The sequence below is a fragment of the Carlito syrichta genome, unplaced genomic scaffold (genome assembly GCF_000164805.1).
Source record: "Carlito syrichta isolate Samal-C Ts95f unplaced genomic scaffold, Tarsius_syrichta-2.0.1 Scaffold305641, whole genome shotgun sequence".
NCBI lineage: Eukaryota > Metazoa > Chordata > Mammalia > Primates > Tarsiidae > Carlito > Carlito syrichta.
In genome coordinates, this window is record NW_007249737.1 from 319,311 (window position 1) to 344,102 (window position 24,792).

At 37.2% G+C, this 24,792-nt stretch overlaps 1 protein-coding gene across 1 annotated transcript in view; it reads left to right on the top strand.

Annotated features, from left to right (window-relative positions):
- Positions 1–24,792, top strand: part of ACAP2 (ArfGAP with coiled-coil, ankyrin repeat and PH domains 2) — a 140,732-nt gene that overhangs the window by 51,040 nt on the left and 64,900 nt on the right. Inside the window, exons 2-4 of the mRNA XM_008061925.2 lie at positions 3,375–3,432; positions 13,137–13,256; positions 14,087–14,140. Coding sequence (XP_008060116.1) covers positions 3,375–3,432; positions 13,137–13,256; positions 14,087–14,140 — 232 coding nt within the window. The remainder of the gene's footprint in view (positions 1–3,374; positions 3,433–13,136; positions 13,257–14,086; positions 14,141–24,792) is intronic.

Genomic DNA, 24,792 nt, shown 5'->3' on the forward strand with positions numbered 1-24,792 from the left:
GGGGAGGTGAATCTTTCTCTCTCTCTCTCTCTCTCTGTCTCTCTCTCTCTCTCTCTCATTTACTTTTAAATAAGCTATATTTTCTAATTTAAAAAAAGTATAATTTCACAAAAGTAATTTAGTAGAATTGCACAAAGAAATAAGGTTGAAGAATGCACATAAAGTTTCTATGAACATTGTGTTAGAAGAAACCAATGGTTAAATCAAACCCTAAACTGGCCATTTGCATTAATTTACTTGAAACAAATTGAAGATTGAATCAAGGTAAATAGAGTTTAAAAATGTAACTGAATGGAAGTTTGAGGTGGAAAGATCACCTGAGCTAAGTAGGTTGAGGCTACAGTGGCCGTGAGTGTGCCACTGCACTCCAACCTGGGCAACAAGAGTGAGACTCCAACTCAAAAAAAAAAAAAGTAACTGAAGAGAGTATCTGACAATTAGAGCAAATACTTGTTTCTTGATTCATCGAACATTTTGATTGTCTACACTGCTATGGAGAATTCAGACTAGTGAAAGGAATGAACAGTGATGAACACTGATGGAGATACATATCAGGTTCTGGGGGATACAAGGGAGATATGCCACTCAGCTTTAGCTGATGAGCCAAGAGGTGAGATGGTGTCTAACATTTCTTTTTCCCCTTTATTAGCTGATGCATAGTTGTTGAAAGTAGTGAAATAATTAAGAAATGTAAGTAGTAAAAAATGCAAATCCTTATTTACACTTTCTGTTCTTAAATTCTCATTCTTCAGAGTTATAGTTAATAGATTGGTAAACTTGCTTCCAGATAGTTTCCTGTGCGTATCCCAACAGTTACTCCCTCTACCACAAAATTGAGCTCACTTAACTGTATATATAATTTTGTAGCTTGCTTTCCCCCATGTAATACTCTCATATTTCTATTTCCATATCAGTAGATATAATATAGGCCAACCTAATTTAAAAACTTGCTGCCTCACATAATGGGAAGGATATGCCATCATTTATTTATATTAGTTCCTACTGCTGGATGTCTAGGTTTCCAGCCTGTTCCAAACAATGACTATCCTTGTATAGATGTATTCATTCTCTTGTGTAAGTTCCACTTTAAACAATGAAAAGGTGAAGGGAGTGAGGATTATTGGGAAGGGGAAATGTTTTCTAGGTTAAGGAAACAATGTGTAGTTTGCCGACTACTGCTGAAGACAATAGCAAACTTCTGATCAGGGCAGAAGTATTTCTGTTTCTGTACTGTGGAGGTGTAGCACTGCCCGTTTGCTTTAACCTTATGCTAGAGTATCTCATTTTATAGTAGGCATTTCTTGATAGAATAATTTATAGTTATTTTCTACTTTGGAGATCTAAAAACTTTTCAAAAATAAATGTTACTAGATGGAGAAGTAGAATCGCAAGCTGATCAAGTGATTATTTGGAGGTCACACAGTGAAGTGGGAGTTCTGGAAATAATTTTTTATCTTAGCCATCTTTCTCTTAGCTCTGCTGTCTGAGAATGTCATACTCAGCGTTCAGAATAGCTTTTGGGTGGCTAGTTCCCCGCTGCCATCCAATTAAAACAAATTTTGATTGATTCTTATAATAATTATTAGAACATTGCTAGTTTATCAAGTATATATGAAAACGGCATAGGTGACTTAAAGTAGATGAATTACATTTTGTTATACATTTTGTTATACTTTTTTTGTGTTTTTTTTTGGCAGGGTTTCACTCTGTTGCCTAGGCTGGAGTACAGTGGCATAATTATGGCTCACTGCAGCCTTAGCCTCCTGGGTTCAGACAGTTCTCCTGTAGCTGGGACTAAATGTTTGTGCCACCACACCTGGCTCTCAGGTAGCTGGGACTAAATGTTTGTGCCACCACACCTGGCTACTTTATTTTATTTTTTATAGAGACAAGATATCGTTATGTTGCCTAGACTGGTCTTGAACTCCTGGGTTCAAGTGATCCTCCTACCTCAGCCTCCCAAAGTGCTGGGATTACAGCCATGAGCCACCACATTTGGCCCATTTTGTTATGTATTACTCTTAAATGTAAAATCTTGCTATCCTTAAAAACTTTTAGTTGTTGTTGTTTTGTTTCTGACAAATTTCCAATTTTAATGTTGTCCTGCAGTGTAATATGACATGCTAATTAGTGTTATATTTTATCATTCCCTCTATTCAATAACATCTTGCTTATTATTTAATTTCTGCTTTTTACATAATCGAATTTTTGCTAATTTTACTGTATTAAAATTATATTGTTAGGAGATAAAGTAAGACTAAAATTAGTGCTAGGCACTGATTATTTATTTATTTATTTATTTTTGAGTTGGGGTCTCACTCTGTTGCCCAGGCTGGAGTGCAGTGGCACACTCATGGCCACCCCAGCATTGACCTGCTGGGCTCAGGCTATTCTACCACCTCAGCCTTCCAAGTAGCTGGAACTACAGGGACATGCTACCACGCCTGGCTAATTTTTGATTTATTGTAGGGATGAGGTCTCCCCAAGTTGCCCGGGCTGATCTCGAACTCATAGGCTCAAGCAATCCCTTTGACTTGGCCTCCCAAAGTGCTGGGATTACAGACTGAGCTACTGAGCCACTGAGCCTGGCCTAGGCACTGATTTTTTTAGAATGCTTTGGGGCCAGCCTTGATGGTTTATTCCTGTAATTTCAGTACTTTGGGGAGCCAGGGTGGGAGGATTGCTTGAGATCAGGAGTTTAAAACCAGTCTGGACAACAAAGTGAGACCCCCATCTCTCCCAAAAAAATTAAAAAAAAAAAAAAAAAAAAAAATTAGCTGAGCATACATGCCAGTAGTCCCAGCTACTTGGGAGGCTAAGGTGGGAGGATTGTTTGAATCCAAAAGTTGGAGGTTGCAGTGATCATGCCACAGCACTCCATCCTGGGCAACAGAATGAGACCCTGACTCTTAAGAAAAAACAAAGAACTGGAAACAAAATGATGCATTTAACAAGGGTAATATCTTTCTGAGCTATTTTAAAAAGTAAATGCCCTTCCTTTTGGTTGCCAACAATGCTTTGCAGTTTGATCACGTGCTTTATTGTCAAGAAATCTGATTCTTTGTACAACTCAACTTTGGAAATTTCTTATTCATTTAAAAATCCATAGTAAATAGTTCTAATTAGTGTTATTAACTTGATCAATATTGGTGTTTGGAGTAAATTAGCATAATGTGTTCTCATTATCTTAAACAATTGTGTTATCTATTGTATTACATAATGATGAAGTATTTATAGTTCTCTCTAAGGTAATTAATATTTTATGTGATATGTAATTTTTAAGCATTCATATCTATTCCCTTAAAGTTATTTTTCAAGAGTAAAGTATGCATTTGAACAAATGAAATAACTTTTTCTAAATCTAATTTTTCTAGGGCTGCTTTGGAAGAAGTAGAAGGTGATGTGGCAGAATTGGAACTAAAACTTGATAAGGTAAACTTTACATGTTTAGCTTTTTAAAACATTATTTTTTCCCCATAAATAATGATTAATTCCTACAATACTAGGTGGCTCATGTTACTTTTTAATCTCTGAGGAAGTGCTGTTACTATTCTAATTTTACATGTAAGCAAATTAAGCTTAGAGACATTAAGTAGCTTGCTGAAAGTCTAATCTTAGTGCCAGAGCAAGCATTTGAATCCGTATGTGACTTCAAAACTCACAGGAAATCACTTATATTGTTGGAAATGTGTTTCTGTATTCTCCTTAAAAAAGATTGCATCTTTTTCAATGCTTATTTCATATATAACCTGATCTTTCTATAAATTTGAGTGTAGCCGTGTGCAAATATAAGTAAAATTTAAAATATTCATTCAGTTTTTAAACCAATGCCAGAAATGCTTAATATTTACTTAATAATTTATATGGTCATATTTTATGAAAGAATAAATGTACACTGATTCCAACCTTCTATATTAATTATTGATAAAATTTTTTGGTGTCTGTCCAAGAAACATTGTCTGCTTTACACTAGGTACAAATATTAGAAAGAGTAATACATGGCTTCTGATCTATTTGTTTAGACATGCCTCTGTATTGCTCATTTAAATTTCTGAAAATGGCCAGTCGTGGTGGCTCATGTCTATAATCCCAGCACTTTGAGAGATGAGAGGATTGTCTGAGCTCACAGGGTGGAGACCAGCCTGGGCAACTTGATGAGACCTCATCTCTACAATAAAGCCCAAGAAAGCGAAGGGGACTTGCTTCAAAACATACGGTAGAAGAGATAGAATTAGAGTTAGAACTCTACTCTCTGTTTTTCTTGTCAGTTCAGTGCTCTTCTTGTGTACCACTGCTCTTCAGGGTCCATACTGGGGGAGCACATGCCACATGGAAATTCTCTGAGGCACACTAGCAAGCTTCCGAGCAAATGTTTGTAAAAATTAGTATTTTATTTTTTGGGTAAGGATATTATTTTCAAATATCTTTCTATATTTTGTGCTTAAAATTTTATATAAGGACTTTTAAGTACTATTTAATTAATTATTATTACATTATTACATTTATATTTAAGTACTCTTTGAAACAAAGTTTTAAATTCTTAAGGTAGATGACAGAAGATGTAGTTTTGATTTTATGGTAGATTTATGAAAGAGTATATAGTATGGTGAGTCTTTTTAAAGAATCACAGAGTAGTATATTAAGGATATGTATCCTTTTTAGTTAGAACTGCATATAAATAATATGAAAAACCATGATGGGGGACCTCAAAGTTTAAAGTACTTCAACAGATAGAATTCACTGACTGTTTTTGCTAATGATTTTGCTTTTATGAGTGGATTTTTTTTCCTTTATATTATTTGCTTGGGGTTGGGACACGATGGTAGAATCTTTTTTTTTTTTTTTGAGTTGCAGTCTCACTCTGTCGCCCAGGCTAGAGTGCAGTGGCACACTCATGGCCACCCCAGCGTCAACTTGCTGGGGGCTCAGGCAATTCTTCTGCCTCAACCTTCCATGTAGCTGGATCTACAGGCATGCGCTACCATGCCTGGCTAATTTTTTGATTTATTGTTGAGATGGATCTCACCAAGTTGCCCAGACTGTTCTCGAACTCGTGGACTCAGACAATCCTCTCACCTTAGCTTCCCAAAGTTTTGGGATTACAGGCTTGAGCCACCATGCTTGGCCACTTGGTAGAATTTTAAAACAAAAGATTCAAATCTAAAACAAGTTATAATTAAAGTATTGACATTCAGTACTAAGAACTCTAGGCTACTAAGGACATTATGGAAACTTGACAGCTTGCTTTCTTTCTTTCTCTCTCTCTCTCTCTCTCTTTCTTTCTTTCTTTCTCCCTTCCTCCCTTCCTCCCTTTCTCCCTTTCTCCCTTCCTCCCTCCCTCCCTCCCTTCCTTCCTTCCCTCCTTCCCTCACTCTGTCGCCCAGACTGGAGTGCAGTGGCCGCTCCCGGCCACCGCAGCCTCGACCTGCTGGGCTCCGGCGATCCTTCCGCCTCAGCCTTCCAAGTAGCTGGAACTGCAGGCACGCGCTACCATGCCCAGCTAATTTTTTGATTCATTGTAGAGGTGAGGTCTCACCAAGTTGCCTAGGCGGGTCTCGAACCCGCAGGCTCAGGCAGTCCACTTACCTCAGCCTCCCAAAGCGCGGGATTACAGGCTGAGCCACCGAGCCCGGCCGACAGCTTTCTTTCTATTCGCCCTCCCTTCACAGTTCCATAGTTATTTTTATGTTTTTCTGGTTTGTGATCTTGACCTCATAAAATTACCTCTCCCAATTCCTAAAGATTATCCTTTTTCCTGTAGTGTTATGGGGAGTAAGCCCAGAGAAGGGAGCCTAATAGGAGCAAGAAATGGTTGTTATTGTAGGTGGTAGCATTGAAGAACTAATGCGGGTGGAAAGGCTGCCTCAGGACTAGCTTAGTGATTTCATAACTTTGTACAGGGTAAATTCCACCATTGTAAATCATGCCAGGGACAGGTTCAACGAGCTTGATGACTTAGCTTATATTTATTTTGCCTGTCACGTATGCTACCAGTAGTTCCGTTCTTACTAATGAATAATGTGTAATGAGTGGCGTTGCTCTAGCTGAGTTCAGTTTTTTTTCTTTGAGTTGAGGGTCTCTGTGGCTCAGGCTGGAGGGTGGTGGCACAACCGTTGCTCATCACAGCCTTGGTTTCCTGGGTTCAGGCAACCCTTCTTTTGTGGCCTCCTGAGTAGCTGGGACTATACGTTCACGCTGCCATGCCTGGCTAATTAAAAGAATTGTTTCGTAGAGACGAAGTCTTGCTGTGTTGTCTAGGCTTGTCTAGAACTCCTGGACTCAAGCAAATCCTCCTGCCTTGGCCTCCCAATGTTCTGGGATTATAGGTATGAGCCATCGTGCCTGGCCTGAGTTCAATTATTTATCCATTCTGCAAGGTGTTCTGGCCTTGGCAGCATCATGGTGCATCATAGTTGCCACCCTAGAAATTCTGTACCTGTTGCATTTTCTCACTGGCTTGTTTATTCTCTTTTGTTAAGCAGATACCCTTTAAATCTCAGCTCAAGTATTACCAAACGTTGGCTCTTTTTCTTGTATGGCATTGTTTCTTGTATGTACTTTGATTTAAACTATTACAATATTGTTATAAGTTTTGGTTTGTAGCATAGCCTAGTAGTTAAGAACACAAAGCCTGGAGCTGCTTGAGTTTGAATCTGGGTCTACCACCTTCTAACTGTATGACTTTGGACAAACTCTTCAGCCATTCTGTGTCTTAGTTTCTTCATCTTCAAAATGTGGAAAATCAAGAGTATCTATTCATAAGGTTCTTATGAGAATAGGGTGAGGTAATGCGTATAAAGTACTTAGCACTGTTCTTGGAACATGGTAAATTCTAAATAGACATTCATGGTGATAATGCCTCTTCAACAGATTGTTAGCTCCTTGAAGAAAGAGATTGTCTTTAATAGTGAAAAAAATATTTGTTTTGTGCACTTACTGTGTACAGAGTCCTATGTTTTACCTATATTATCTATAATCTTGGTAACAATGTTACAAAGTTGGTGTTATCCCCAATTTTAACAGGAAAAAAATTAGAATTAGAATGTTGCTGGAGAATATTTGGCAAATAAGTTGTTTGCATTTCTATCTTCTAGCAAAATGTCTATGACATAGTAGTTGCTTAGTTAAAAAGTTGTTGAATGAATTAGGATTACTAGTTTGATAATTTTGACTAACTAACATTTAATCTTATTCTTAGGTAAAAATATTTTCTCTTTGTAGGCATGTATTTTTCAGTTATAATCTCATTCATCAATATCATCTAATAAGGATTTTGCCAGCAGGCAACATCTCTCTTTCTATTCCTCCCTCCCTTCCTTCCTCTTTCTCTGTGCCCTCACCCCTCATTTTCTTTACTTTTTTTTTTTTTTGAGTTGGAGTCTCACTCTCCCCCAGGCTGAAGTGCAGTGCCACGCTCATGGCCACCACAGCCTTGACCAGGTAGGCTCAGGTGATCCTTCTACTTCAGCCTTCCAAGTAGCTGGCATTACAGGCATGTGCCACTACACATCGCTACTTTTTTGATATATTGTAGAGACAAGGTCTCACCAAGTTGCCCAGGCTGGTCTCGAACCCCTGAACTCAGGCAAACCTCTCATCTCTGCCTCCCAAAGTGCTGGGATTACAGGCATGAGCCACTGTGCCCGGTGCCTCCTCAATTTCTAGCTAGTTATTTCTTCTAGATAGCTGCAGTGTATATGTGTGGTTTTTGCTATATGACAATTTCATTTTCTCTCTTAACTTTTATGATAGTGACCTCTGTTCTAATTCTAATACATATTTTCATGGCTGTATTCTGTGCCTCATCACTCAGAGTTCTAATCTCTGAAATCTGCAATGCTGATATTTTACTTTCTGACTTGAGTCACCAGTCCTTCCAGTTCTCAACCTCTCTACTGCTTTTGTTTTTCAAGCTTACCTCTGGTCTTTTAATCTACCTGTGATATTTCAGATCACTTTTAAATTGGCTTCCGTGTACTTGCTTTCTGTAATTTTTTTTGTTGAGATAAAATTCATCTAACATAAACTCTACCATTTCAGAGTATAATTCAGTGGTTTTTAGTATAGTCACAATGTTCTTCAACTATCACCACTATCTAATTCCAAAATATTTTCATCACCCTAAAAAGAAGCCCTATACCTGTTAGCAGTCACTCCCAGTTCTCCTCTCCCTCCATCTTCTGGCAGCCTAATCTACTATCTGCCTTTGTATAGATATGGCCCATCAATTTGCCTATTCTGGACATTTCATATAAATGGAATATTACAATATTTGACCTTTTATAACTAGCTTCTTTCTCTAAGCATAATGTTTTAAAGATTTGTTCATGATGTAGCATGTATTAATACTTGCTTTTCTATAGCTGGATAATATGCCATTGCATGGATGTACCACAATTTGTTTTGTTTTTTTTTTTTTTTTTGAGTTGGAGTCTCACTCTGTCGCCCAGACTGGAGTGCAGTGGCCGCTCCCGGCCACCGCAGCCTCGACCTGCTGGGCTCCGGCGATCCTTCCGCCTCAGCCTTCCAAGTAGCTGGAATTACAGGCATGCGCTACCACGCCCAGCTGATTTTTTGATTTATTGTAGAGATGAGGTCTCGCTGCCCAGGCGGGTCTCGAACCCGCGGGCTCAGGCAATCCACTCACCTCAGCCTCCCAAAGGCGCGGGATTACAGGCTGAGCCACCGAGCCCGGCTTCACAATTTGTTTATGCATTCATCAGTTGATGTACATTTGGGTTGTTTCTGTCTTTTTAAAAAAATTTATTTAAGTCTGAGTATCATTCTGTTACCCAGGCTGGAGTACAGTGGCACACTCATGGCCATCACAACCTCGACCTGCTGGACTTGGGCAGTCCTTCTGCCTCAGCGTTCCAAGTGGCTGGGACTATAGGCGTGCACCACCATGCCTGGCTAATTTTTTGATTTATTGTAGAGATGAGGTCTCACCAAGTTGCCCAGGCTGGCCTTGAACCCCTTGGCTCAGGCAGTCTTCTCATCTCCACCTCCCAATATGTTGGAATTATAGGTGTGAGCCACTACACCCGACTTGTTTCTCTTTTTTTGGCTGTTATGAATAATGCTGTTAGGAGCCTTTTCAGTCTACTCTTAATTTTATTACATCACTATTTCTCTTCATAGACCTTCATTTCCCTTCCATAACACCTACTCTGCAGAATTCTCACTGTCTTTGGTCCGTCTATTTGCCCCATCTCTGGGTTACAAAACACTGCAGGAGAAATCACCCAACTGTTCGGTAAAACCAATAGATGGAGCTACACATTCTTGGATTTTTTTTTTTTTTTTTTAATCAGGGTTCCACTCAGTGCCTAGGCGGGAGTGCAGTGGCTCACTGCAGCCTCCACCTCCTGGATTCAGGTGATCCTTCTTTCTCAGCTTCCAAAGTAGCTGGGACTACAGGTATGCACTGCTACTCCCAGCTAATATTTTTAAATTTTTTGTAGAGACGAGGTCTTGCTATGTTGCCAGGCTGGTCTTGAACTCCTGGGCTCAAGCAATCCTCCTGCCTTGGTCTCCCAAAGTGTTGAAATTATAGACGTGAGCCACCATACCCAGCATGGAATTCTTGATATAAGGAAATTTTCCAAAACTCAATCAGGTCCCTCTCTTGTTACCATTAGCAACTCTTTAGTACTTCACTACTTTCTTGATTTACCATCTTGTTCTTCATTCTTAGCAGATGCCATTGCCTCTTCCTTCTACTTGATGGCAGTGCTTTTGTTTTTTGCTCCTAATTTAGAAACCTAACTGAATTTGTTCTTGTTTTTTGTTTCTGTCCATTTGAATGACACAGGTATTCCTTTTTCTATGCAATTCCAAACTCTCTGCCTTCTCAGGACTTTGCTTTTAGCCCTTTCTCTCCCTTCCTTTCTCTGTCACCTCTTTATCTTAAGTTGATAGAGATGTTCCAGTTTGTTTCTTACTAAATTGACTTTTTAGTAAAAAACAAACAATAAGAAAATCTCCCCCTCTGACAAGGAAGTACAAATGCCAATTTAATAATTACCATGTGCCAGTAACAGTTTGTGCTAATATCTTGATGTGCATTATCTTACCCTTTTTTTGTAACCTTGTATGGTTTGGTTCCATTGTTATGTATTGTAGAGAAGAAGAAATGGAAGTTTGATTAGGTTAAAGTCATTTGGGCTCACTTGGATGGTTAAGCATGGCAGCAGGAATTGAACCTAAGCAGACTGAACTGTTTTTGAATTTGTTAGCTTGTTGAATAAGTAATAGGTGGTATAAAATTCAAAGGTAAAAAAGTGTGTAACCCAGTGAATGTTAGTCATCTTTTGATCTTTTTCCTAGAGGAACACAGTGAAGTAGTTTCTTGAGTGTCCTTTCAGAAATTTTCTAAGCATATGAAAGTATTTGTACTCTTTAGTACAAATGGCTCTTCCCATTCCAACAGAAATATTAGTTCTGTTCTACATTTTGATTTTTCTCTTAATACATATATCGTGAATATTTGTTAGTTAATTATAGAGCTATTTCATTTTTTTAATGACTACCTTGTATTACATTGCATGGCTATAACATCATCTGCTTTTCTATTGGTGGACATAGATTGCTACCAGTATTTTACGGTGACTACAGTAAATAGCTTTACATGTGTCATGCCTTATGTACAAATATATCTGTGTGGTACATTTTTGAAAATGCAATTGCTAAGTGAGAAGTTTTGTAATTTTTAAATTTTGATAACTGTTACTCAATAGCCTTCCATAGAAATTGTACTAATTTATACTCCCACCAATAATGTAATAGGATACCTGTTTTCTCATATCTGCCCTCTTCAAGACAGCATGTTATCAAAACTGTTGATCTTTACTGTTCTATAAAAGAAAAAATAGTAATTTACATTTCTTTATTATGAGTCAGAGTGAACATCTTTTCTTGGGTTTCAGACACATTTGTATTGCCTTTTTTGGGAATTATCTGCATGTCTGTCACCCATTTTTTTCTAGTGAATGGCTAGATTTTCAGAATGATGTGTACACCCTTTCTTATGGTAGGAAAATTAATCCCTTCGGATTTGTTGCTAATAATTGTTTTCTTATATTGTTGTCTTTTGACTGTGTTTATTATTTTTTTAATAAGTGATTTATTTTTATGTAGTTCTATTTATTAATTTCTTTTTTCTATGGCTTTTATGTTTACATCCTTCTCAGAATGGCTTTTTCTACTTTGAGATTATAAAATAAACTTTCTTGTTTAGATTTCTGATTTTATTTTTTGTTTAAATTTTTATTCCATGTGAAATTAATTTAGGGGTTGACTCCAACTTAGCTTCTTTCTTTTTTTATCCCCTTTAGATGACTGTCTAGTGTCCCTAATGTCATTTATTGGATAATTTTCCCCCTACTTGATAGGATATTATTTTAATCAAATACTTACTGCATATTTGTATCTATTTCTTGACTTTGTATTCTATTTCATGATCTGTTTGTCAGTATGCTTTACTACCACACTTGTAATGACTACACCTTTACAGTATTTTTTTTTTTTTTTTTTGAGTTGGAGTCTCACTCTCTCACCCAGGCTGGAGTGCAGTGGCATGCTCCCAACCACTGCAGCCTCGACCTGCTGGGCTCAGGCAACCCTTCTTCAGCCTTCCAAGTAGCCAGAACTACAGGCACGTGCTACCATGCCCAGCTAATTTTCTGATTTATTGTAGAATAAATGTTGCCCAGGCTGGTCTTGAACCCTCAGGCTCAGGCAGTCCTCTTGCCTCAGCTTCCCAAAGTGCCGGGATTACAGGCTTGAGCCACCTCGCCTGATATTTTAATATCAGGTAGGACTAATGTTTCCTCACTTCATTACTTTTTCAACATTTTTTTATTGCTTTTCTTGCATGTGGTTACTCTGTGTGAACTTTAGAATCAGTTTTTCTGGCAAGACATTTTATTTTGTAAATAGCAGACTAGCTAAAGGACTTATCTCTGTCAGCATTTCTTATGGTAGATTTTGTGGAATATTGGTCCTTTGAGGATGTTTCTTCTAAAGAGAATTTTAGGGTCACTTGTTATTGAGAAATGCTGCACATTACACTTCCCCTTTTGGATGCACACTAATATATAAGAGCTCTTGAAAGTACAGCAATGTCTTCTGCCTTTTCTAGGAATCCTTTCCTGGTCCTCACAGTCCTGGTTAGATGTTCTTCCTTTTATCTCTCATGTGTGGCTTTGTCATAGCAGTTATGTTTGTGCACTGTAGGACTTATATCTGTTTGTCCACTGGTTAGAATTTTAGAATTAGAGCTTTTTGAGAGTAAAGATTATGTCTTAATTTCTGTTCCTCTAGGCCTTAGGGCAACAGTTTTAAATTATACTCCTTGCATCCTTGAGAAGTTTTCTTGGCTCTTTATCCTCTTCTTGGTATCCCACCTTTCTACCTTCCTCAGTTCTCTTCCATCCTTTTTTCTAGGGCAGTTTCCCTTTTATCTATTTGTTTTATTCTATTTTTGAAATATTTGACATTTAATACGGTTTTGTTTAAAGAATGTAAGCTTTGTAAATGAATGAAAGAAAAAAGGAGAGAAGGAAGAAAATATGGAAGGAAAGAAAGAAAAAAAAAGGGAAGAAGAGAGGGAGAGGGAGGGAGGGAGGGTGGGTGCAAGTACTTGGTCTTAGACAATGCCTAGAACAATATTGGAGAAATATTTTTTGAGTAAGTGGTTCATTAATCAATTCAGATATCTGCTTTGATAGGCTGATATTGAAATTATCAACAAGACTAACCCACTATACCAGTTTATTCCCCAGTCCTCCAACATACTAAGGAGCTTCAAAAAATTGAATTATCTTTGTATCATACTGCTTATTTATCCCTTTCTTTCTTCTAGAAGGTGCTTAATACATTTTTATGGCATGAATTTGATTCGATAAAATTTTTTTTGTTGTTGTTATCAAACATCTTCTGGGCCCTAAAAGGTCAACATTTTTTTTTTGGTAAAACTCTTCTATGAGTTATAAGCTAAAGGAAAAAAAGAATAATTTCCAATTAGTCTGTTTTCAGTTTATTAACTAGGTTAACTCATGATTACTGCCAACATTTGTTTGAGTAAGTAATGTAAAATTATTTTCAACCTGTTGTGATTTTTTTTTCTTTTTCAGCTTGTGAAACTTTGTATTGCGATGATTGATACTGGAAAAGCCTTTTGTGTTGCAAATAAACAATTCATGAATGGAATTCGAGATCTGGCTCAGTATTCTAGTAATGATGCTGTAGTTGAGGTTGGTATTATTTCATTTACAGTTAAAATGAAAAAAATCAGAAGACATTGAAATCTGTGCATTCGTTTACCTTACTTATTATGGTGATGCTTAAAATTAGAAGTAGAAAAATTATCACCTGTTGGTACTACCGTATATAATCCTGTTTTCTGAGATAATTAGAAGTGGATTTGGGTTTTGCAAATCTGGCATCACTCCCCTAACCCAGCTTCTTCTTATTTTTGCTGGTTTACTAAATTTACTTGTTGTTAGGTGAGCTGAAGCAACTGTCAGAAGGCCTGAGGACAGGGAGAGCAGGATCATGCCTACTAGTAGTTGTATATAGGCACACACAGAGAACATAACCTAGGAATAGTAACTGTACCTGTGGGGGGCTGTATAGGTTCTGGTTGGCCAGCTATATGAGGTTAGCTTAGGTTCCTTGTTATACTGTGTGGTGTTATGATATTTCTTTCACAAGGAATAATAATTGGTGAATAAATTGGTATGGTTTGATGGTTATTTGATCCATAGATCCCCAAATGGGCAGTCTTGATACACTCAAACAATTTTACCTTTAGGTATATATATGCTATTCCTGTTTGTTAGCTTAATACCACTGATGGGGCAGTACTACTTCTCTGACTTTTCTAGGGTTTTATATATTACTTTATGTAGATGTGACCTAGAGGCAAAGCATACCCATGAGGTAGTGAGATTGTCCTTGAAAATAAATGTTATTGTATACAATGTAACCTACTCTTTCTGTTGGAAATGCTGAAGTAACATTTTTGTGACCTATTTTAGTGGCTTGTAAATGACATGGTTTTCTTTTGGTTTGTTTCTTTTAGACAAGTTTGACCAAGTTTTCTGACAGTCTTCAAGAAATGATAAATTTTCACACAGTAAGTGTCAGTAAGTAGGTGTTATTATGACAATATTAATATTTTAGTACTTTTCTATTTATTTATTTTAATTTTAGAGTTTTGGGGTACAAGTAAAGATTTACTACATAAGAAAGTTGCATGCTGGTAAAGTTTGGGCTTCTAGCTGGCCCTCTTTCCCCTGATAGTGGACCACATACTTAGTGTGTTGCCACATTTTAGTACTTTTCTTGAGTGGCAATATTTTTTAAATTACTAAAGTTGAATTAAATGACTTTGGTCAACAACGTTTTAGTTGAATCGATCTAAAATGTACACTGAGGGGAAGAGAGAGCGTGCATGCATGTATTTCTCATTCTAATATAGTGAACTTAATATCAAAGTACACACCCATAAAAGTTAATTTTTTTCCATTAAGTTGTGACTTTGTAAGTTTTTAAGCATTTATTTAAGAATAAAGAAGTAAAAGCCATTTTAAATTCAACTGTTTTTTAAAAGATACTTACAAATATGTCCCCTTTATTTAGTCAATTGCCAATATGAAAGATATGAAGGACTATATTCTTTGAGCTATTTATATTTATGTTTACGATTTAAGGGCATTTATCCTTCAAGAGTAAGGGGTATATATTACTTTTGGAATGTCACAAAATTCCTTTATGCCTTTTATGAATTCAGTACATTCATAAAAATGTACTGAAAATATGGTAGCTTATAAACTACATGCTTCTTACAGTTTTTTAAAAGTTTAACTGATCTGACCATCATATAGTTGTTTACTCAGTGCTTTAAGATTTATTAGCAGCTGTCTAGTAACAAGAATATCAATACTTATATTCTTTACAAAATCTGCTAATTTTTGGTTCTTAGTTAATTTTATTTTCTTAGATTTTTTTTGTTGGTTATATTAAGGATGAAGTAATATTTATTTTAATTGTAGCTCCAATTTTATTTGTACCAATATTGTCATGTACCAGTATCTGCTTGAGTGACTGTTTTCAGTTCTTTTGGGTTTATACCTAGGTGTAGAATTGCTGGGTCATATGGTACTCTATGTTTAACTTCTTAAGGAACTGCTAAATTGTTTTCACAGAAGCTGCACAGTTTTACATTCCAATTTCCAAATGTTCCAATTTCTTCATGTCCTTATCAACCCTTGTTATTTTCCTTTTTTTTTTTAATTATAGCCATCCTAGGAGGTATGAAGTGGTATCTCATTGTGGTTTTTTTTCCTTTTCTCTACTGACTAATGCAGTTGAACATCTTTTATGTGCTTATTGGCCTTATATGCATCTTCTGTGATTATCATTGATATCTATTGAAGTCTATTGTCTTTTTTTTTTTTTTTTAATTTAGAGATAGTCTGTTCTTTTAGAGACAGAGTCTTGCTCTGTTGCTCACTGCATCCTCGAACTCCTGGGTTCAAGTGATCCTTCTGCCTCAGCCTCCCAAGCAGCTAGAACCACAGGCACATGCCACCATACTCAGCTAATTTAAAATAACAAAAAAATGTTTGTAGAGATAGGGGTCTTGCTGTATTGCCAGGCTGGTCTCGAACTCCTCGACTCAAGCAGTCCTCCTACTTCAGCCCCCCAAAATATTGAGGTCATAGGCATGAGCCACTATGCCCAGTATTTTTTTTTCTTTAGAGATGGGAGTCTGGCTCGGTCACCAGGGCTGGAGTGCGGTGTCATAGCTCACTGCAGTCTTGAACTTCTGGGCTCCAGAGTTCCTCTCACCTCAGCCTCCTGAGTAGTTGAGACTATAGTGTCGTCCATTAGTTTTTTTGTTGAGTTATAGTTGTAGAATTCTTTATATAATCCTTATTAATATTAATATGTTATATAAATATTTTATCCCATTTTATACATTTTCTCTTTCACTTTCTTGAAAATGTCCTTTGATGCAGAAAAGTTGCCATTCCAAAGTTGGCACTGCCAAATCCGAGGTCATGAAGATTTACCCCTGTGTTTTCTTCTAAGAATTTTATTGTTTTAGCTCTCAGATTTTATACCAGTTTGACCACTTTTACTGGGCGTGGTGGCTCATGCCTGTAATCCCAGCACTTTGGGAGGCCAAGGTGGGAGTATTGCTCTTAAAGTCAGAAGTTTGAGAATGGCTTGGGTAACAAAATGAGACCCTGTTTCAAATTTTAAAAATCAACCACTTAATAGTTCTCTTTTTGCTTTCTACTGAGTTTAGATGCTGATGTTTGGTATATTTCATTTCTCTTTTAATCAAATGACCTTTCAGATTTAATCTTTTTTAAAAAAATGTAATATACTAAGAATTAAAGTTTTTTTTGCATGCTACTGATTTTAAATTAACATAGTAAGTGAAATATTTTTTCTAAAATGTTATTGTTTTTTGAAATATTTCTATCTCTCATCTTTTCTTTAAACCTGTAAGTTTTATAATGCCGCCTTTTTATTTTAGTTTAGTTTATTTTTTTGAGTTGGAGTCTCACTCTGTCACCCAGACTGGAGTGCAGTGACCGCTCCCGGCCACCGCAGCCTCGACCTGCTGGGCTCCAGTGATCCTTCCGCCTCAGCCTTCCAAGTAGCTGGAACTACAGGCACGCTACCACGCCCGGCTCATTTTGATTTATTGTAGAAATGAGGCCTCGCCAAGTTGCCCAGGCGGGTCTCGAACTCGTAGGCTCAGGCAATCCACTCACCTCAGCCTCCCAAAGGCGCGGGATTACAGGCTGAGCCACTGAGCCTGGTGGCTTTTATAAGAATGCTTTGCTGTTACTGTTTTATATGTGAAAAGTTATGGTTAACATAAACTTTTGGCAAATAAATTGTTAAATTGTATGTTGGAAGCTGTTTAGTCAAGAAGTCTTTCTTCAAAGTATGTTATAAATCACTGTCTTAGAGTACATTAAATCTTAAAAATTCAGGTTTGTTTGAAGATAGGCATGTATGTATTATTTGTTTCAAGGGGATAGATATTGGTCTTTTTAATGTTAGTGCTCATAATGTATACTGACATTCCTGAAACCTGTGTAGATTCCACTAATTTTTACCTTCTAAAATTGAAAGCAGTCCATGTTTCTTGATTTTACATTAAGAAGAGAACTTAGGATGTAGATAGAGACAACTTAGATTGAGTTTAGTCCTCATTGTTATTAGTTGTATAATTTTTGTCAATTTACTTAATCACTTTTATTTTTCAGTTTACCCTTTTATAGAAAGACAATGATTTGTTATGCCTATATCTAAAGGTGTAAGGAGGAAAATAGGTGAAAGTAGATTCTGGAGAATGATTCTTCCTTAACTTTGTTGGTTGGCATAATTCAGGAAAACAGAAACTACATGGAATCCTCCCTCCTTCCCTTCCTCTCTTTGTCTGACTTTATCACCCAGGCTGGAGTACAAGCTCACTACAACCTTGAACTCCTGGGTTCAAGTGATCCTTCTTTTTTTGTTTGAGTTGGAGTCTCACTCTGTCGCCCTGACCGGAGTGCAGTGGCCGCTCCCAGCCACCGCAGCCTCGACCTGCTGGGCTCCACCGATCCTTCCGCCTCAGCCTTCCAAGTAGTTGGAATTACAGGCACGCGCTACCACGCCCGGCTTATTTTGATTTATTGTAGAGATGAGGTCTCGCCAAGTTGCCCAGGTGGGTCTCGAACCTGCGGGCTCAGGCAATTCACTCACCTCGGCCTCCCAAGGCGCGGGATTACAGGCTGAGCCACCGAGCCTGGCTCAAGTGATCCTTCAGCCTCCCATGTAGCTACTAGGACTATAGGCATGCCTGGCTAATTTTTTTATGTTTTAACCACCATGCCTGGATAATTTTTTTATTGTGTAGAGATGGGATCTTGCTATATTGTCCAGGCTGGTCTCGAACTCCTGACCTCAAGTGATCATCCTGCCTCTGCCTTCCAAATCACTTGGATTACAGGCATGATCCACCATGCCCAGCCAAGATGTTTCTGACAGAAATATTTTGATATAAGGAATTGGTTGCAAAGACTTTGGAAGGGTTGGCGGAATAAAGGCTAAGATGATCATGCTACCCATAGGTCAATAAAACAGGAGGAACAAAAGTAAAAGCAGTGTCATCCAGATCCCCTGAATACTGCACTGTTGAGGATACTGCCATTGTTACCTAGCCAGTAAGCCAAGGAACTTCCTTTCTTGTTGCTGCTGCATAATCTAGCTGCCCATGTTCCCACTGACATTGCTGAATGGGAGTAGCTCACAGTTGCTCACTGATGCTGTGTCAGAACAGAAGCAGGAAAAAAAAGTGGCTTCTTCTGCCTCTTAATTTGACTTGATTTTCCATTGGCAGAATCTAACCTCTTAGCTTGCTAGGTGATCTGGGAAATATAGTACTTTGTAGGTTTCTGGGTAGTAAAGAAGAGGAGACTGGAAAGGTGAGTGTGGAGATGGGAGCTGACAGGCAAACTGCCAGCATGTCAACCATAACAGCTGCAATTTTGAAAATATTTTTTGGTAAATTGGAAATTTTGTTAATTTGGCAGCTACTGTGCAATTTAATTTTTATCGTTAAAACTGTTTTCTATGGTGCTCTCTTTTTTAAATACTCAGTATCCAACACGTTAGCAAAATATAACCCCAATCCAGTTATCCATGGTTTCTCTGCCACCTGCAAGTCTAAACTGCCACCACCTCTTGTTTAGACTTCTCAATAGCTTGTGCCTCTGCTTTGCTTCTTTTCCTTCTGAAGTGAGTTCTGAAGACAATAGCCAGAATTTATATTAAAAATATAAATCCCTTCACAGCATTCTCTTACTGTAGTGGCTTGCCATCACACTCAGAATAATATCCTAATCGTGACCTACCAAGTCCTGTATGGTCAGGCTACTGCTCGTCACTTCCTGACCTTATCTCTGCTCTCTGCCTGGATGTAGCCATTTTGCTTCTGTGTTATCCTTTGAACATACAGAAGTAATTCTTGTCTCAGGGTTTGTAATTACTTTCTGTTCCATGTGAAATTTCTTTTCTTCATCAGTGTGTGGCTTCTTCACAGCATTCCTTCTCCCTCACTTTATTTTTTATTTTATTTTTTATTATTTTTTATTTTAATGTAAAGATGTGGGATACAATTCAGGGTTAGGCATACAAACATTGATCATGTAGGTACCCCCGTTAATGAGGCATGCCTCTCCCTGCCCTAGCAGTTTCCCTCAACTGCCAATCCCAACCCCCCCCACAACAATTTCCCATTACTGCCAATCACTTTCTTATAGCATTATAATTGTTCAAGGTCCTCTTATGAGTGAGAACATATGGAATTCTGTTCTTTGTTTCTGTGATAAATCACTGAGTATGATCAACTCCAAATCCATCCAGGTTGTTGCAAAGTCCATATATTTGTCATTCTTTATGGCTGCATAATATTCCATTGTGTATATGTACCACATTTTTTTATCCAGTTCAGCTTCGATGGGCAACATGGTTGGTTCCATGTTTTTGCTATTGTGAATAGAGTTGCAATAAACATTCATGCGCAGGTATCTTCTTTGTAGAATAATTTGAGTTCCTTTGGGTATATTCCCATTAGGGGAATTGCTGGGTCATATAGAATGTCAATATCTAGTTCTTTCAGAAATCTCCAGACTGTTTGCAGAAGATTGAAACTGGACCCTTACCTATCACCATACACAAAAATTAACTCTAAATGGATCACAGATCTAAACGTAAAACCTCAAACTATAAGAATCTTAGAAAATGCAGGAGACATCCTTATGGAAATTGGAACTGGCAACCAGTTCCTATCCAGAACCCTAGAGGCCTTAAGAAATAAGATGGACAAGTGGGACCTCATCAAATTAACGAGCTTCTGCAAAGCAAATGAAACCATCAAGAGAGCAGGGAGACAGCCCACAGAATGGGAAAAAACATTTGCCAGCTGTATATCTGAAAAAGGCTTAACATCTAGGATCTACAAGGAACTCAAACTCACCGAAGGGAAAAAAACAAACAGCCCCTTTAAAAAGTGGGCAAAAGACATGAATAAACACTCCTCACTTTATTTAGGTCACTACCTCTCAGAGAGGCCTTCCTTAACCACCCTGTGGTCACTTTCCATCACTTTAACTTACCTTTCCATACACATACAGAGAGACTACATATGCATATGCACACAACACATATATGGTCTGTTCTCAAACATATATACCTATTTTATTGTCTGTTTTTCTAGGTTCCATAACTGCAGGTACTGTGTTATACTCATCTCTGCACCTAGAAGAATACCTAGAAGAAAGGAGTTACTCATGACAGGGTTAATGAACTTAAGAAAACTCTTGAATTTTTTTTATAGTCATTAAATCATCAAAGATTTGTTAAATCAATAACAGTACCACAGATAGACAATTAGAGGTATTTAATCTTTTAATTTTTATTTTACTATTCCTTATATTTGAGAAACTTCAAGAACTCTGTTGACTGTAAATTCATGTTACTTTAAAAAGATAATTTTTATACTAAGGAGAAATCACTATTTGTGTGCCTGGCGGTCTGAAAGCTATATGTTGTTCAGCTTGTGTGTGTTTACATATATACTTATATACATGGAGAACTTTGTCTCGTGCTACAGCCAGATATCTAGTGCCTTTTAGATTTTTTGCCCCTTATTCCTTTTTACAGCATCTCAGCAATTTTCCTATTGTGAGTCGTCGGTTTACTTTCTTTTACTTTTCTTTTTTGGTGCTATTCTGTCTCTTCTATCAGTCCAGTTTGTTTTTTGTTAACTAGTACCTTTAATATTTTTCTTTTTTAGTAGGAGAGATTTGTGTGTACTTGAACCAGAATTCTTTTTTTTTTAAATTTAGAATCATGGGCTACTTGTGGGGATTTGTTACATAAGTATATTGTGTGAAGGCGAGGCTTGGGCTTCTGATGAGCTCTCCCTACCCTGGTAGTGGGCATGTTACTCAGTGGATGGTTTTGTATCTCTTGTCTCCTCTTTGCCCCTATCTCCTTCAGCAGTGCCTAGTTTCTGTTGTTCCCATTCTTGTGCCCATGTGTGCCCAATGTTTAGTGCTTATTTATGAGTGAGAACATGTGGTATTCAGTGTTTTGTTTCTGTAATTCTCTTAAAATGATGGCTTCCAGCTGCATCCATATTGCTGCCAAGGATATGATTTTGTTCTTCTTTATGGCTGCGTTGTATTCCAGACTATATATGTACCACATCTTCTTTATCCAGTCCACCTTCGATGGGCATCTTGAACCAGAGTTCTTATATTTGTGGAAAAGGTTCTTCCCTCTTCATAGCCCTCTTACACTTCACTTTATTTAGACTGTGGACAGGAATGACACATATCTTGTTTATTGTTATATTCCCAGTCCTTACATAATTGTTATCTGAGGGAAGTGATTTAACTTTTCTAAGCTTTATATCCTTCCTCTGTGAAATGAAGGGGATTTACCAGATTACTTTTAATTAATTAATTAATTAATTTGTTTGTTTATTTATAATAGAGTCTTGCTCTATCTGCCAGGCTGGAGTACAGTGGCACGATCTTGGCTCATGGCAGCCTTGACTTCCTGGGCTCAAATGATCCCCAGCCTCAGTCTCCCAAGTAACTGGAACTACATACGTGCTACCATGTCCAGCTAATTTTTTTACTCTTTTGTACAGATGAGGTCTCTTTATATTGCCCAGGCTAGTCTCAAACTTCTGGTGGGCTCAAGTAATCCTCCTGCCCCAGCCTCCTAAAATGTTGTGATTACTGGTGTGAGCCACTGCATTTGACCTAGATGACTGTAAAAAAAAGTCTAAAATTAGAAAGCATTATTTGTTATAGGATTTAATTATCCCAGAGCCATTTGTTAAAATATGGGAAAAGCCTAGTTTTATAAAATGCTTTATTTTTGTAGCATTCTACGCAATGCAGTTATAACTAATAACATTCCAGTATAAAGGAGGATTTTAAAAAACTGCTTTCTGAAAGGTAATAGTAGAACCTGCTTTACATTCTATAGTAGAGTTCCTAATGCTTCCGTTTTGTTGTATCAATTTGTGTTAGGATAAAAATCTGGATATTCCAGAGATGTCTTTTATGAATAACTTTGTGGGTTCAAGTACATGTTTGAAAATGATAGAACCATTTGTGTTATTAGCCAAGTACAGATTAAACATACATTGAGGTTAGATTATAGTCATTAAAAAAGTTATTTGGGTTATCTTGTGATTTATTTCCTCTATAAAAATAGAACCATTCCTTATTCCTTTTAGAATGAGAGTGTCCTAGGGTTTTTCTTTAGCTCATATGTCATTATACGATACATGAATTTTTCAGAGCAGGCCATGTATACTGCATTCTACTAGATATTAGAATTGATTTGAAGACTGATTTGTGTTCCTGGAACACATCCACTGATTACACTTTTGGATTCTAATTTGCTTTTGGTATAAGGAACTTTGAATATTTATTTGATTATTATCTTTGCTAAATGCAGCCTTAAAGTTGATTTACTGCATACATTCTGTGAAAATATGTGCCCCTTTTTAGTATTTTCTTTTCTCTTCTTTTTTTTTTTGTTGTAAGTTTGACTTTCCCTTTTTGGACTGTACACTCATTCACTCAGCAAATGGTTTTAAGTAGTGAGAATACAGTGGTTTCAATGCTTTCCAACTTTTTTCATCTAATGGCACAGATTGAAAATGATGATCATACTTGTATAGAACACTAGAGGAAACTACAGGGGGACATGAAGTCATCTATCTGGGTAAAAATTTTAAAATTTCTTTTTAATGGAATTATGTTTTTAAAAATACAGTGTTAGGGAAGATATTACATGTTGAATGTGTGTAACACTTTCAAATACTCAAAAAATATTTTAATGAGAAACCTGAGCTTACCTCCATAAGTGTAACTTAAAAAAAGTCTTATGCATGAAATGACTTCAAACAATTTTAAAATTTATGGTCAAGTTTTAAAATGTATGGTCTTTTCAAATACTTGGTCATTGTCATTGATGAGACACTTTGCCTACATAGTTACATTAATGAAAAGCAGAGCCGTTCCTGACTGTCAGGAACTCCTTTCTCATATGTAATTAGAATTTAAGTAATTTCATCTCTTTAAATTGTATTTCAAAGAGCAATCATTCACTAAGTGAAACTGCTCTTTTTCTCCTCATTCACATAGAAATGCTTAAATTTTCTGGGATAAATTAAATGAATTTTGAATAAAATAATGATGAAGATATTCTACAGGTTTATGCAGAAGTTACTTTACCCCTCTTCTACTTACTTTTTTTTTTTTTTTTTTTTTTTTGAGTCAGGTTCTCACTCTGTCCCCCAGGCTGGAGTGCAGTGGCATGATCATAGCTCACTGCAACCTTGAACTTCTGTGCTCAGGCAATCCTTCTGCCTCAGTCTCCTGAGTAGCTGGGACTACAGGTGTGTGCCACCATGCCTGGCTAATTTTTTTATTTTTGTAGTGATGAGGTGTTGCTATGTTGCCTAGGCTGGTGATTTTTGTAGAGATGAAGTGTTGCTATGTTGCCTAGTTGATTTTGAACTTGACCAGCTCAAGCAATCCTCCTGTCTTGGCCTTCCAAAGTACTGGGATTATAGGCGTGAGCCACTGTGCCTGGTCCTACTTATTTTTTAACAATTCTCCTTTTGAGTGAAGATGATAGCACTGACTCACTAGTGACTCATTTTCAGCCTCATGTTTCCAACACTTTAAATCCATAAAGTTTATCAGTGTATGTTAATTGTCAGCAGTTTCAAGGACTGCTTGAAATAAGTTCCTCAAATTGCAGAGTGCCAGTTAAGTAAGCCATCTTTTAAAGTCAATAACTAAATATTAAACAAATCTGTAAATTGAGAATTATTCCTCCCATGCTTTTGAATTATACTTTTAACTCCTAACCTTTTGCAAAATTATTTCTCTGGAAGCTGATATACTTTTGTATGAAAGCGTAGTGAGTGGCATTCTCATACCATTTCTTATAAAAAGCTGATAACAGATGATAATAACTGTATGAATTTTTTAAAAAATTCATTTATCATTTTGATAACATTTTCCTTGGAATAATAGCTATCATATCTACATGCAAACATTTATGTATGAGAGATTCTCCATGAAATAATATATGACTAGATCTTTAGCATTTTGCCTCTGTCCCTCAGGGTATTCAGACTTCTTAATATGGTAGTTGGACTTCAAGAGTGTGAAATCAGTAGGTGCGTGGTCTCTTAAGGCCTTGGACTAGATGTCATGTTTCATCATTTCTGCATTCTTTTGAACAAAGCAAGACTCAGGACCACCCCAGATTCAGGGTAAGGGAAATATGCTCTACCTCTTGGTAGGAGCGTGGCATGCCCATGCAGGGATGAGAGGAATTGTTGGTGGCCATGTGTAAAGATAGTCTACCACACCTTTCAATACCTGAACTATGTGCCATGACCCAAGTGTTGGGGGGCTTGACAGTAGTAACCTAGTCCCCATTCACCGAGTTTTTTATTTATGTCATCTGCAGTGTAGCATTAGAATTTTTAAAATCTCTACAGACGATTCTGTCGTACATTAAAGTTGGAGAATCATTACTAAAGTTTGAGATTTGTGATTCTTAAAGAGTGGTTTTGGGACCAGCAGCATCAGTGTCACCTAGGAACTTGTTTGAACTATAGAATCTCAGATCCCACCCCAGATCTACTGAATCAGAAACCGTAAGGCTGCG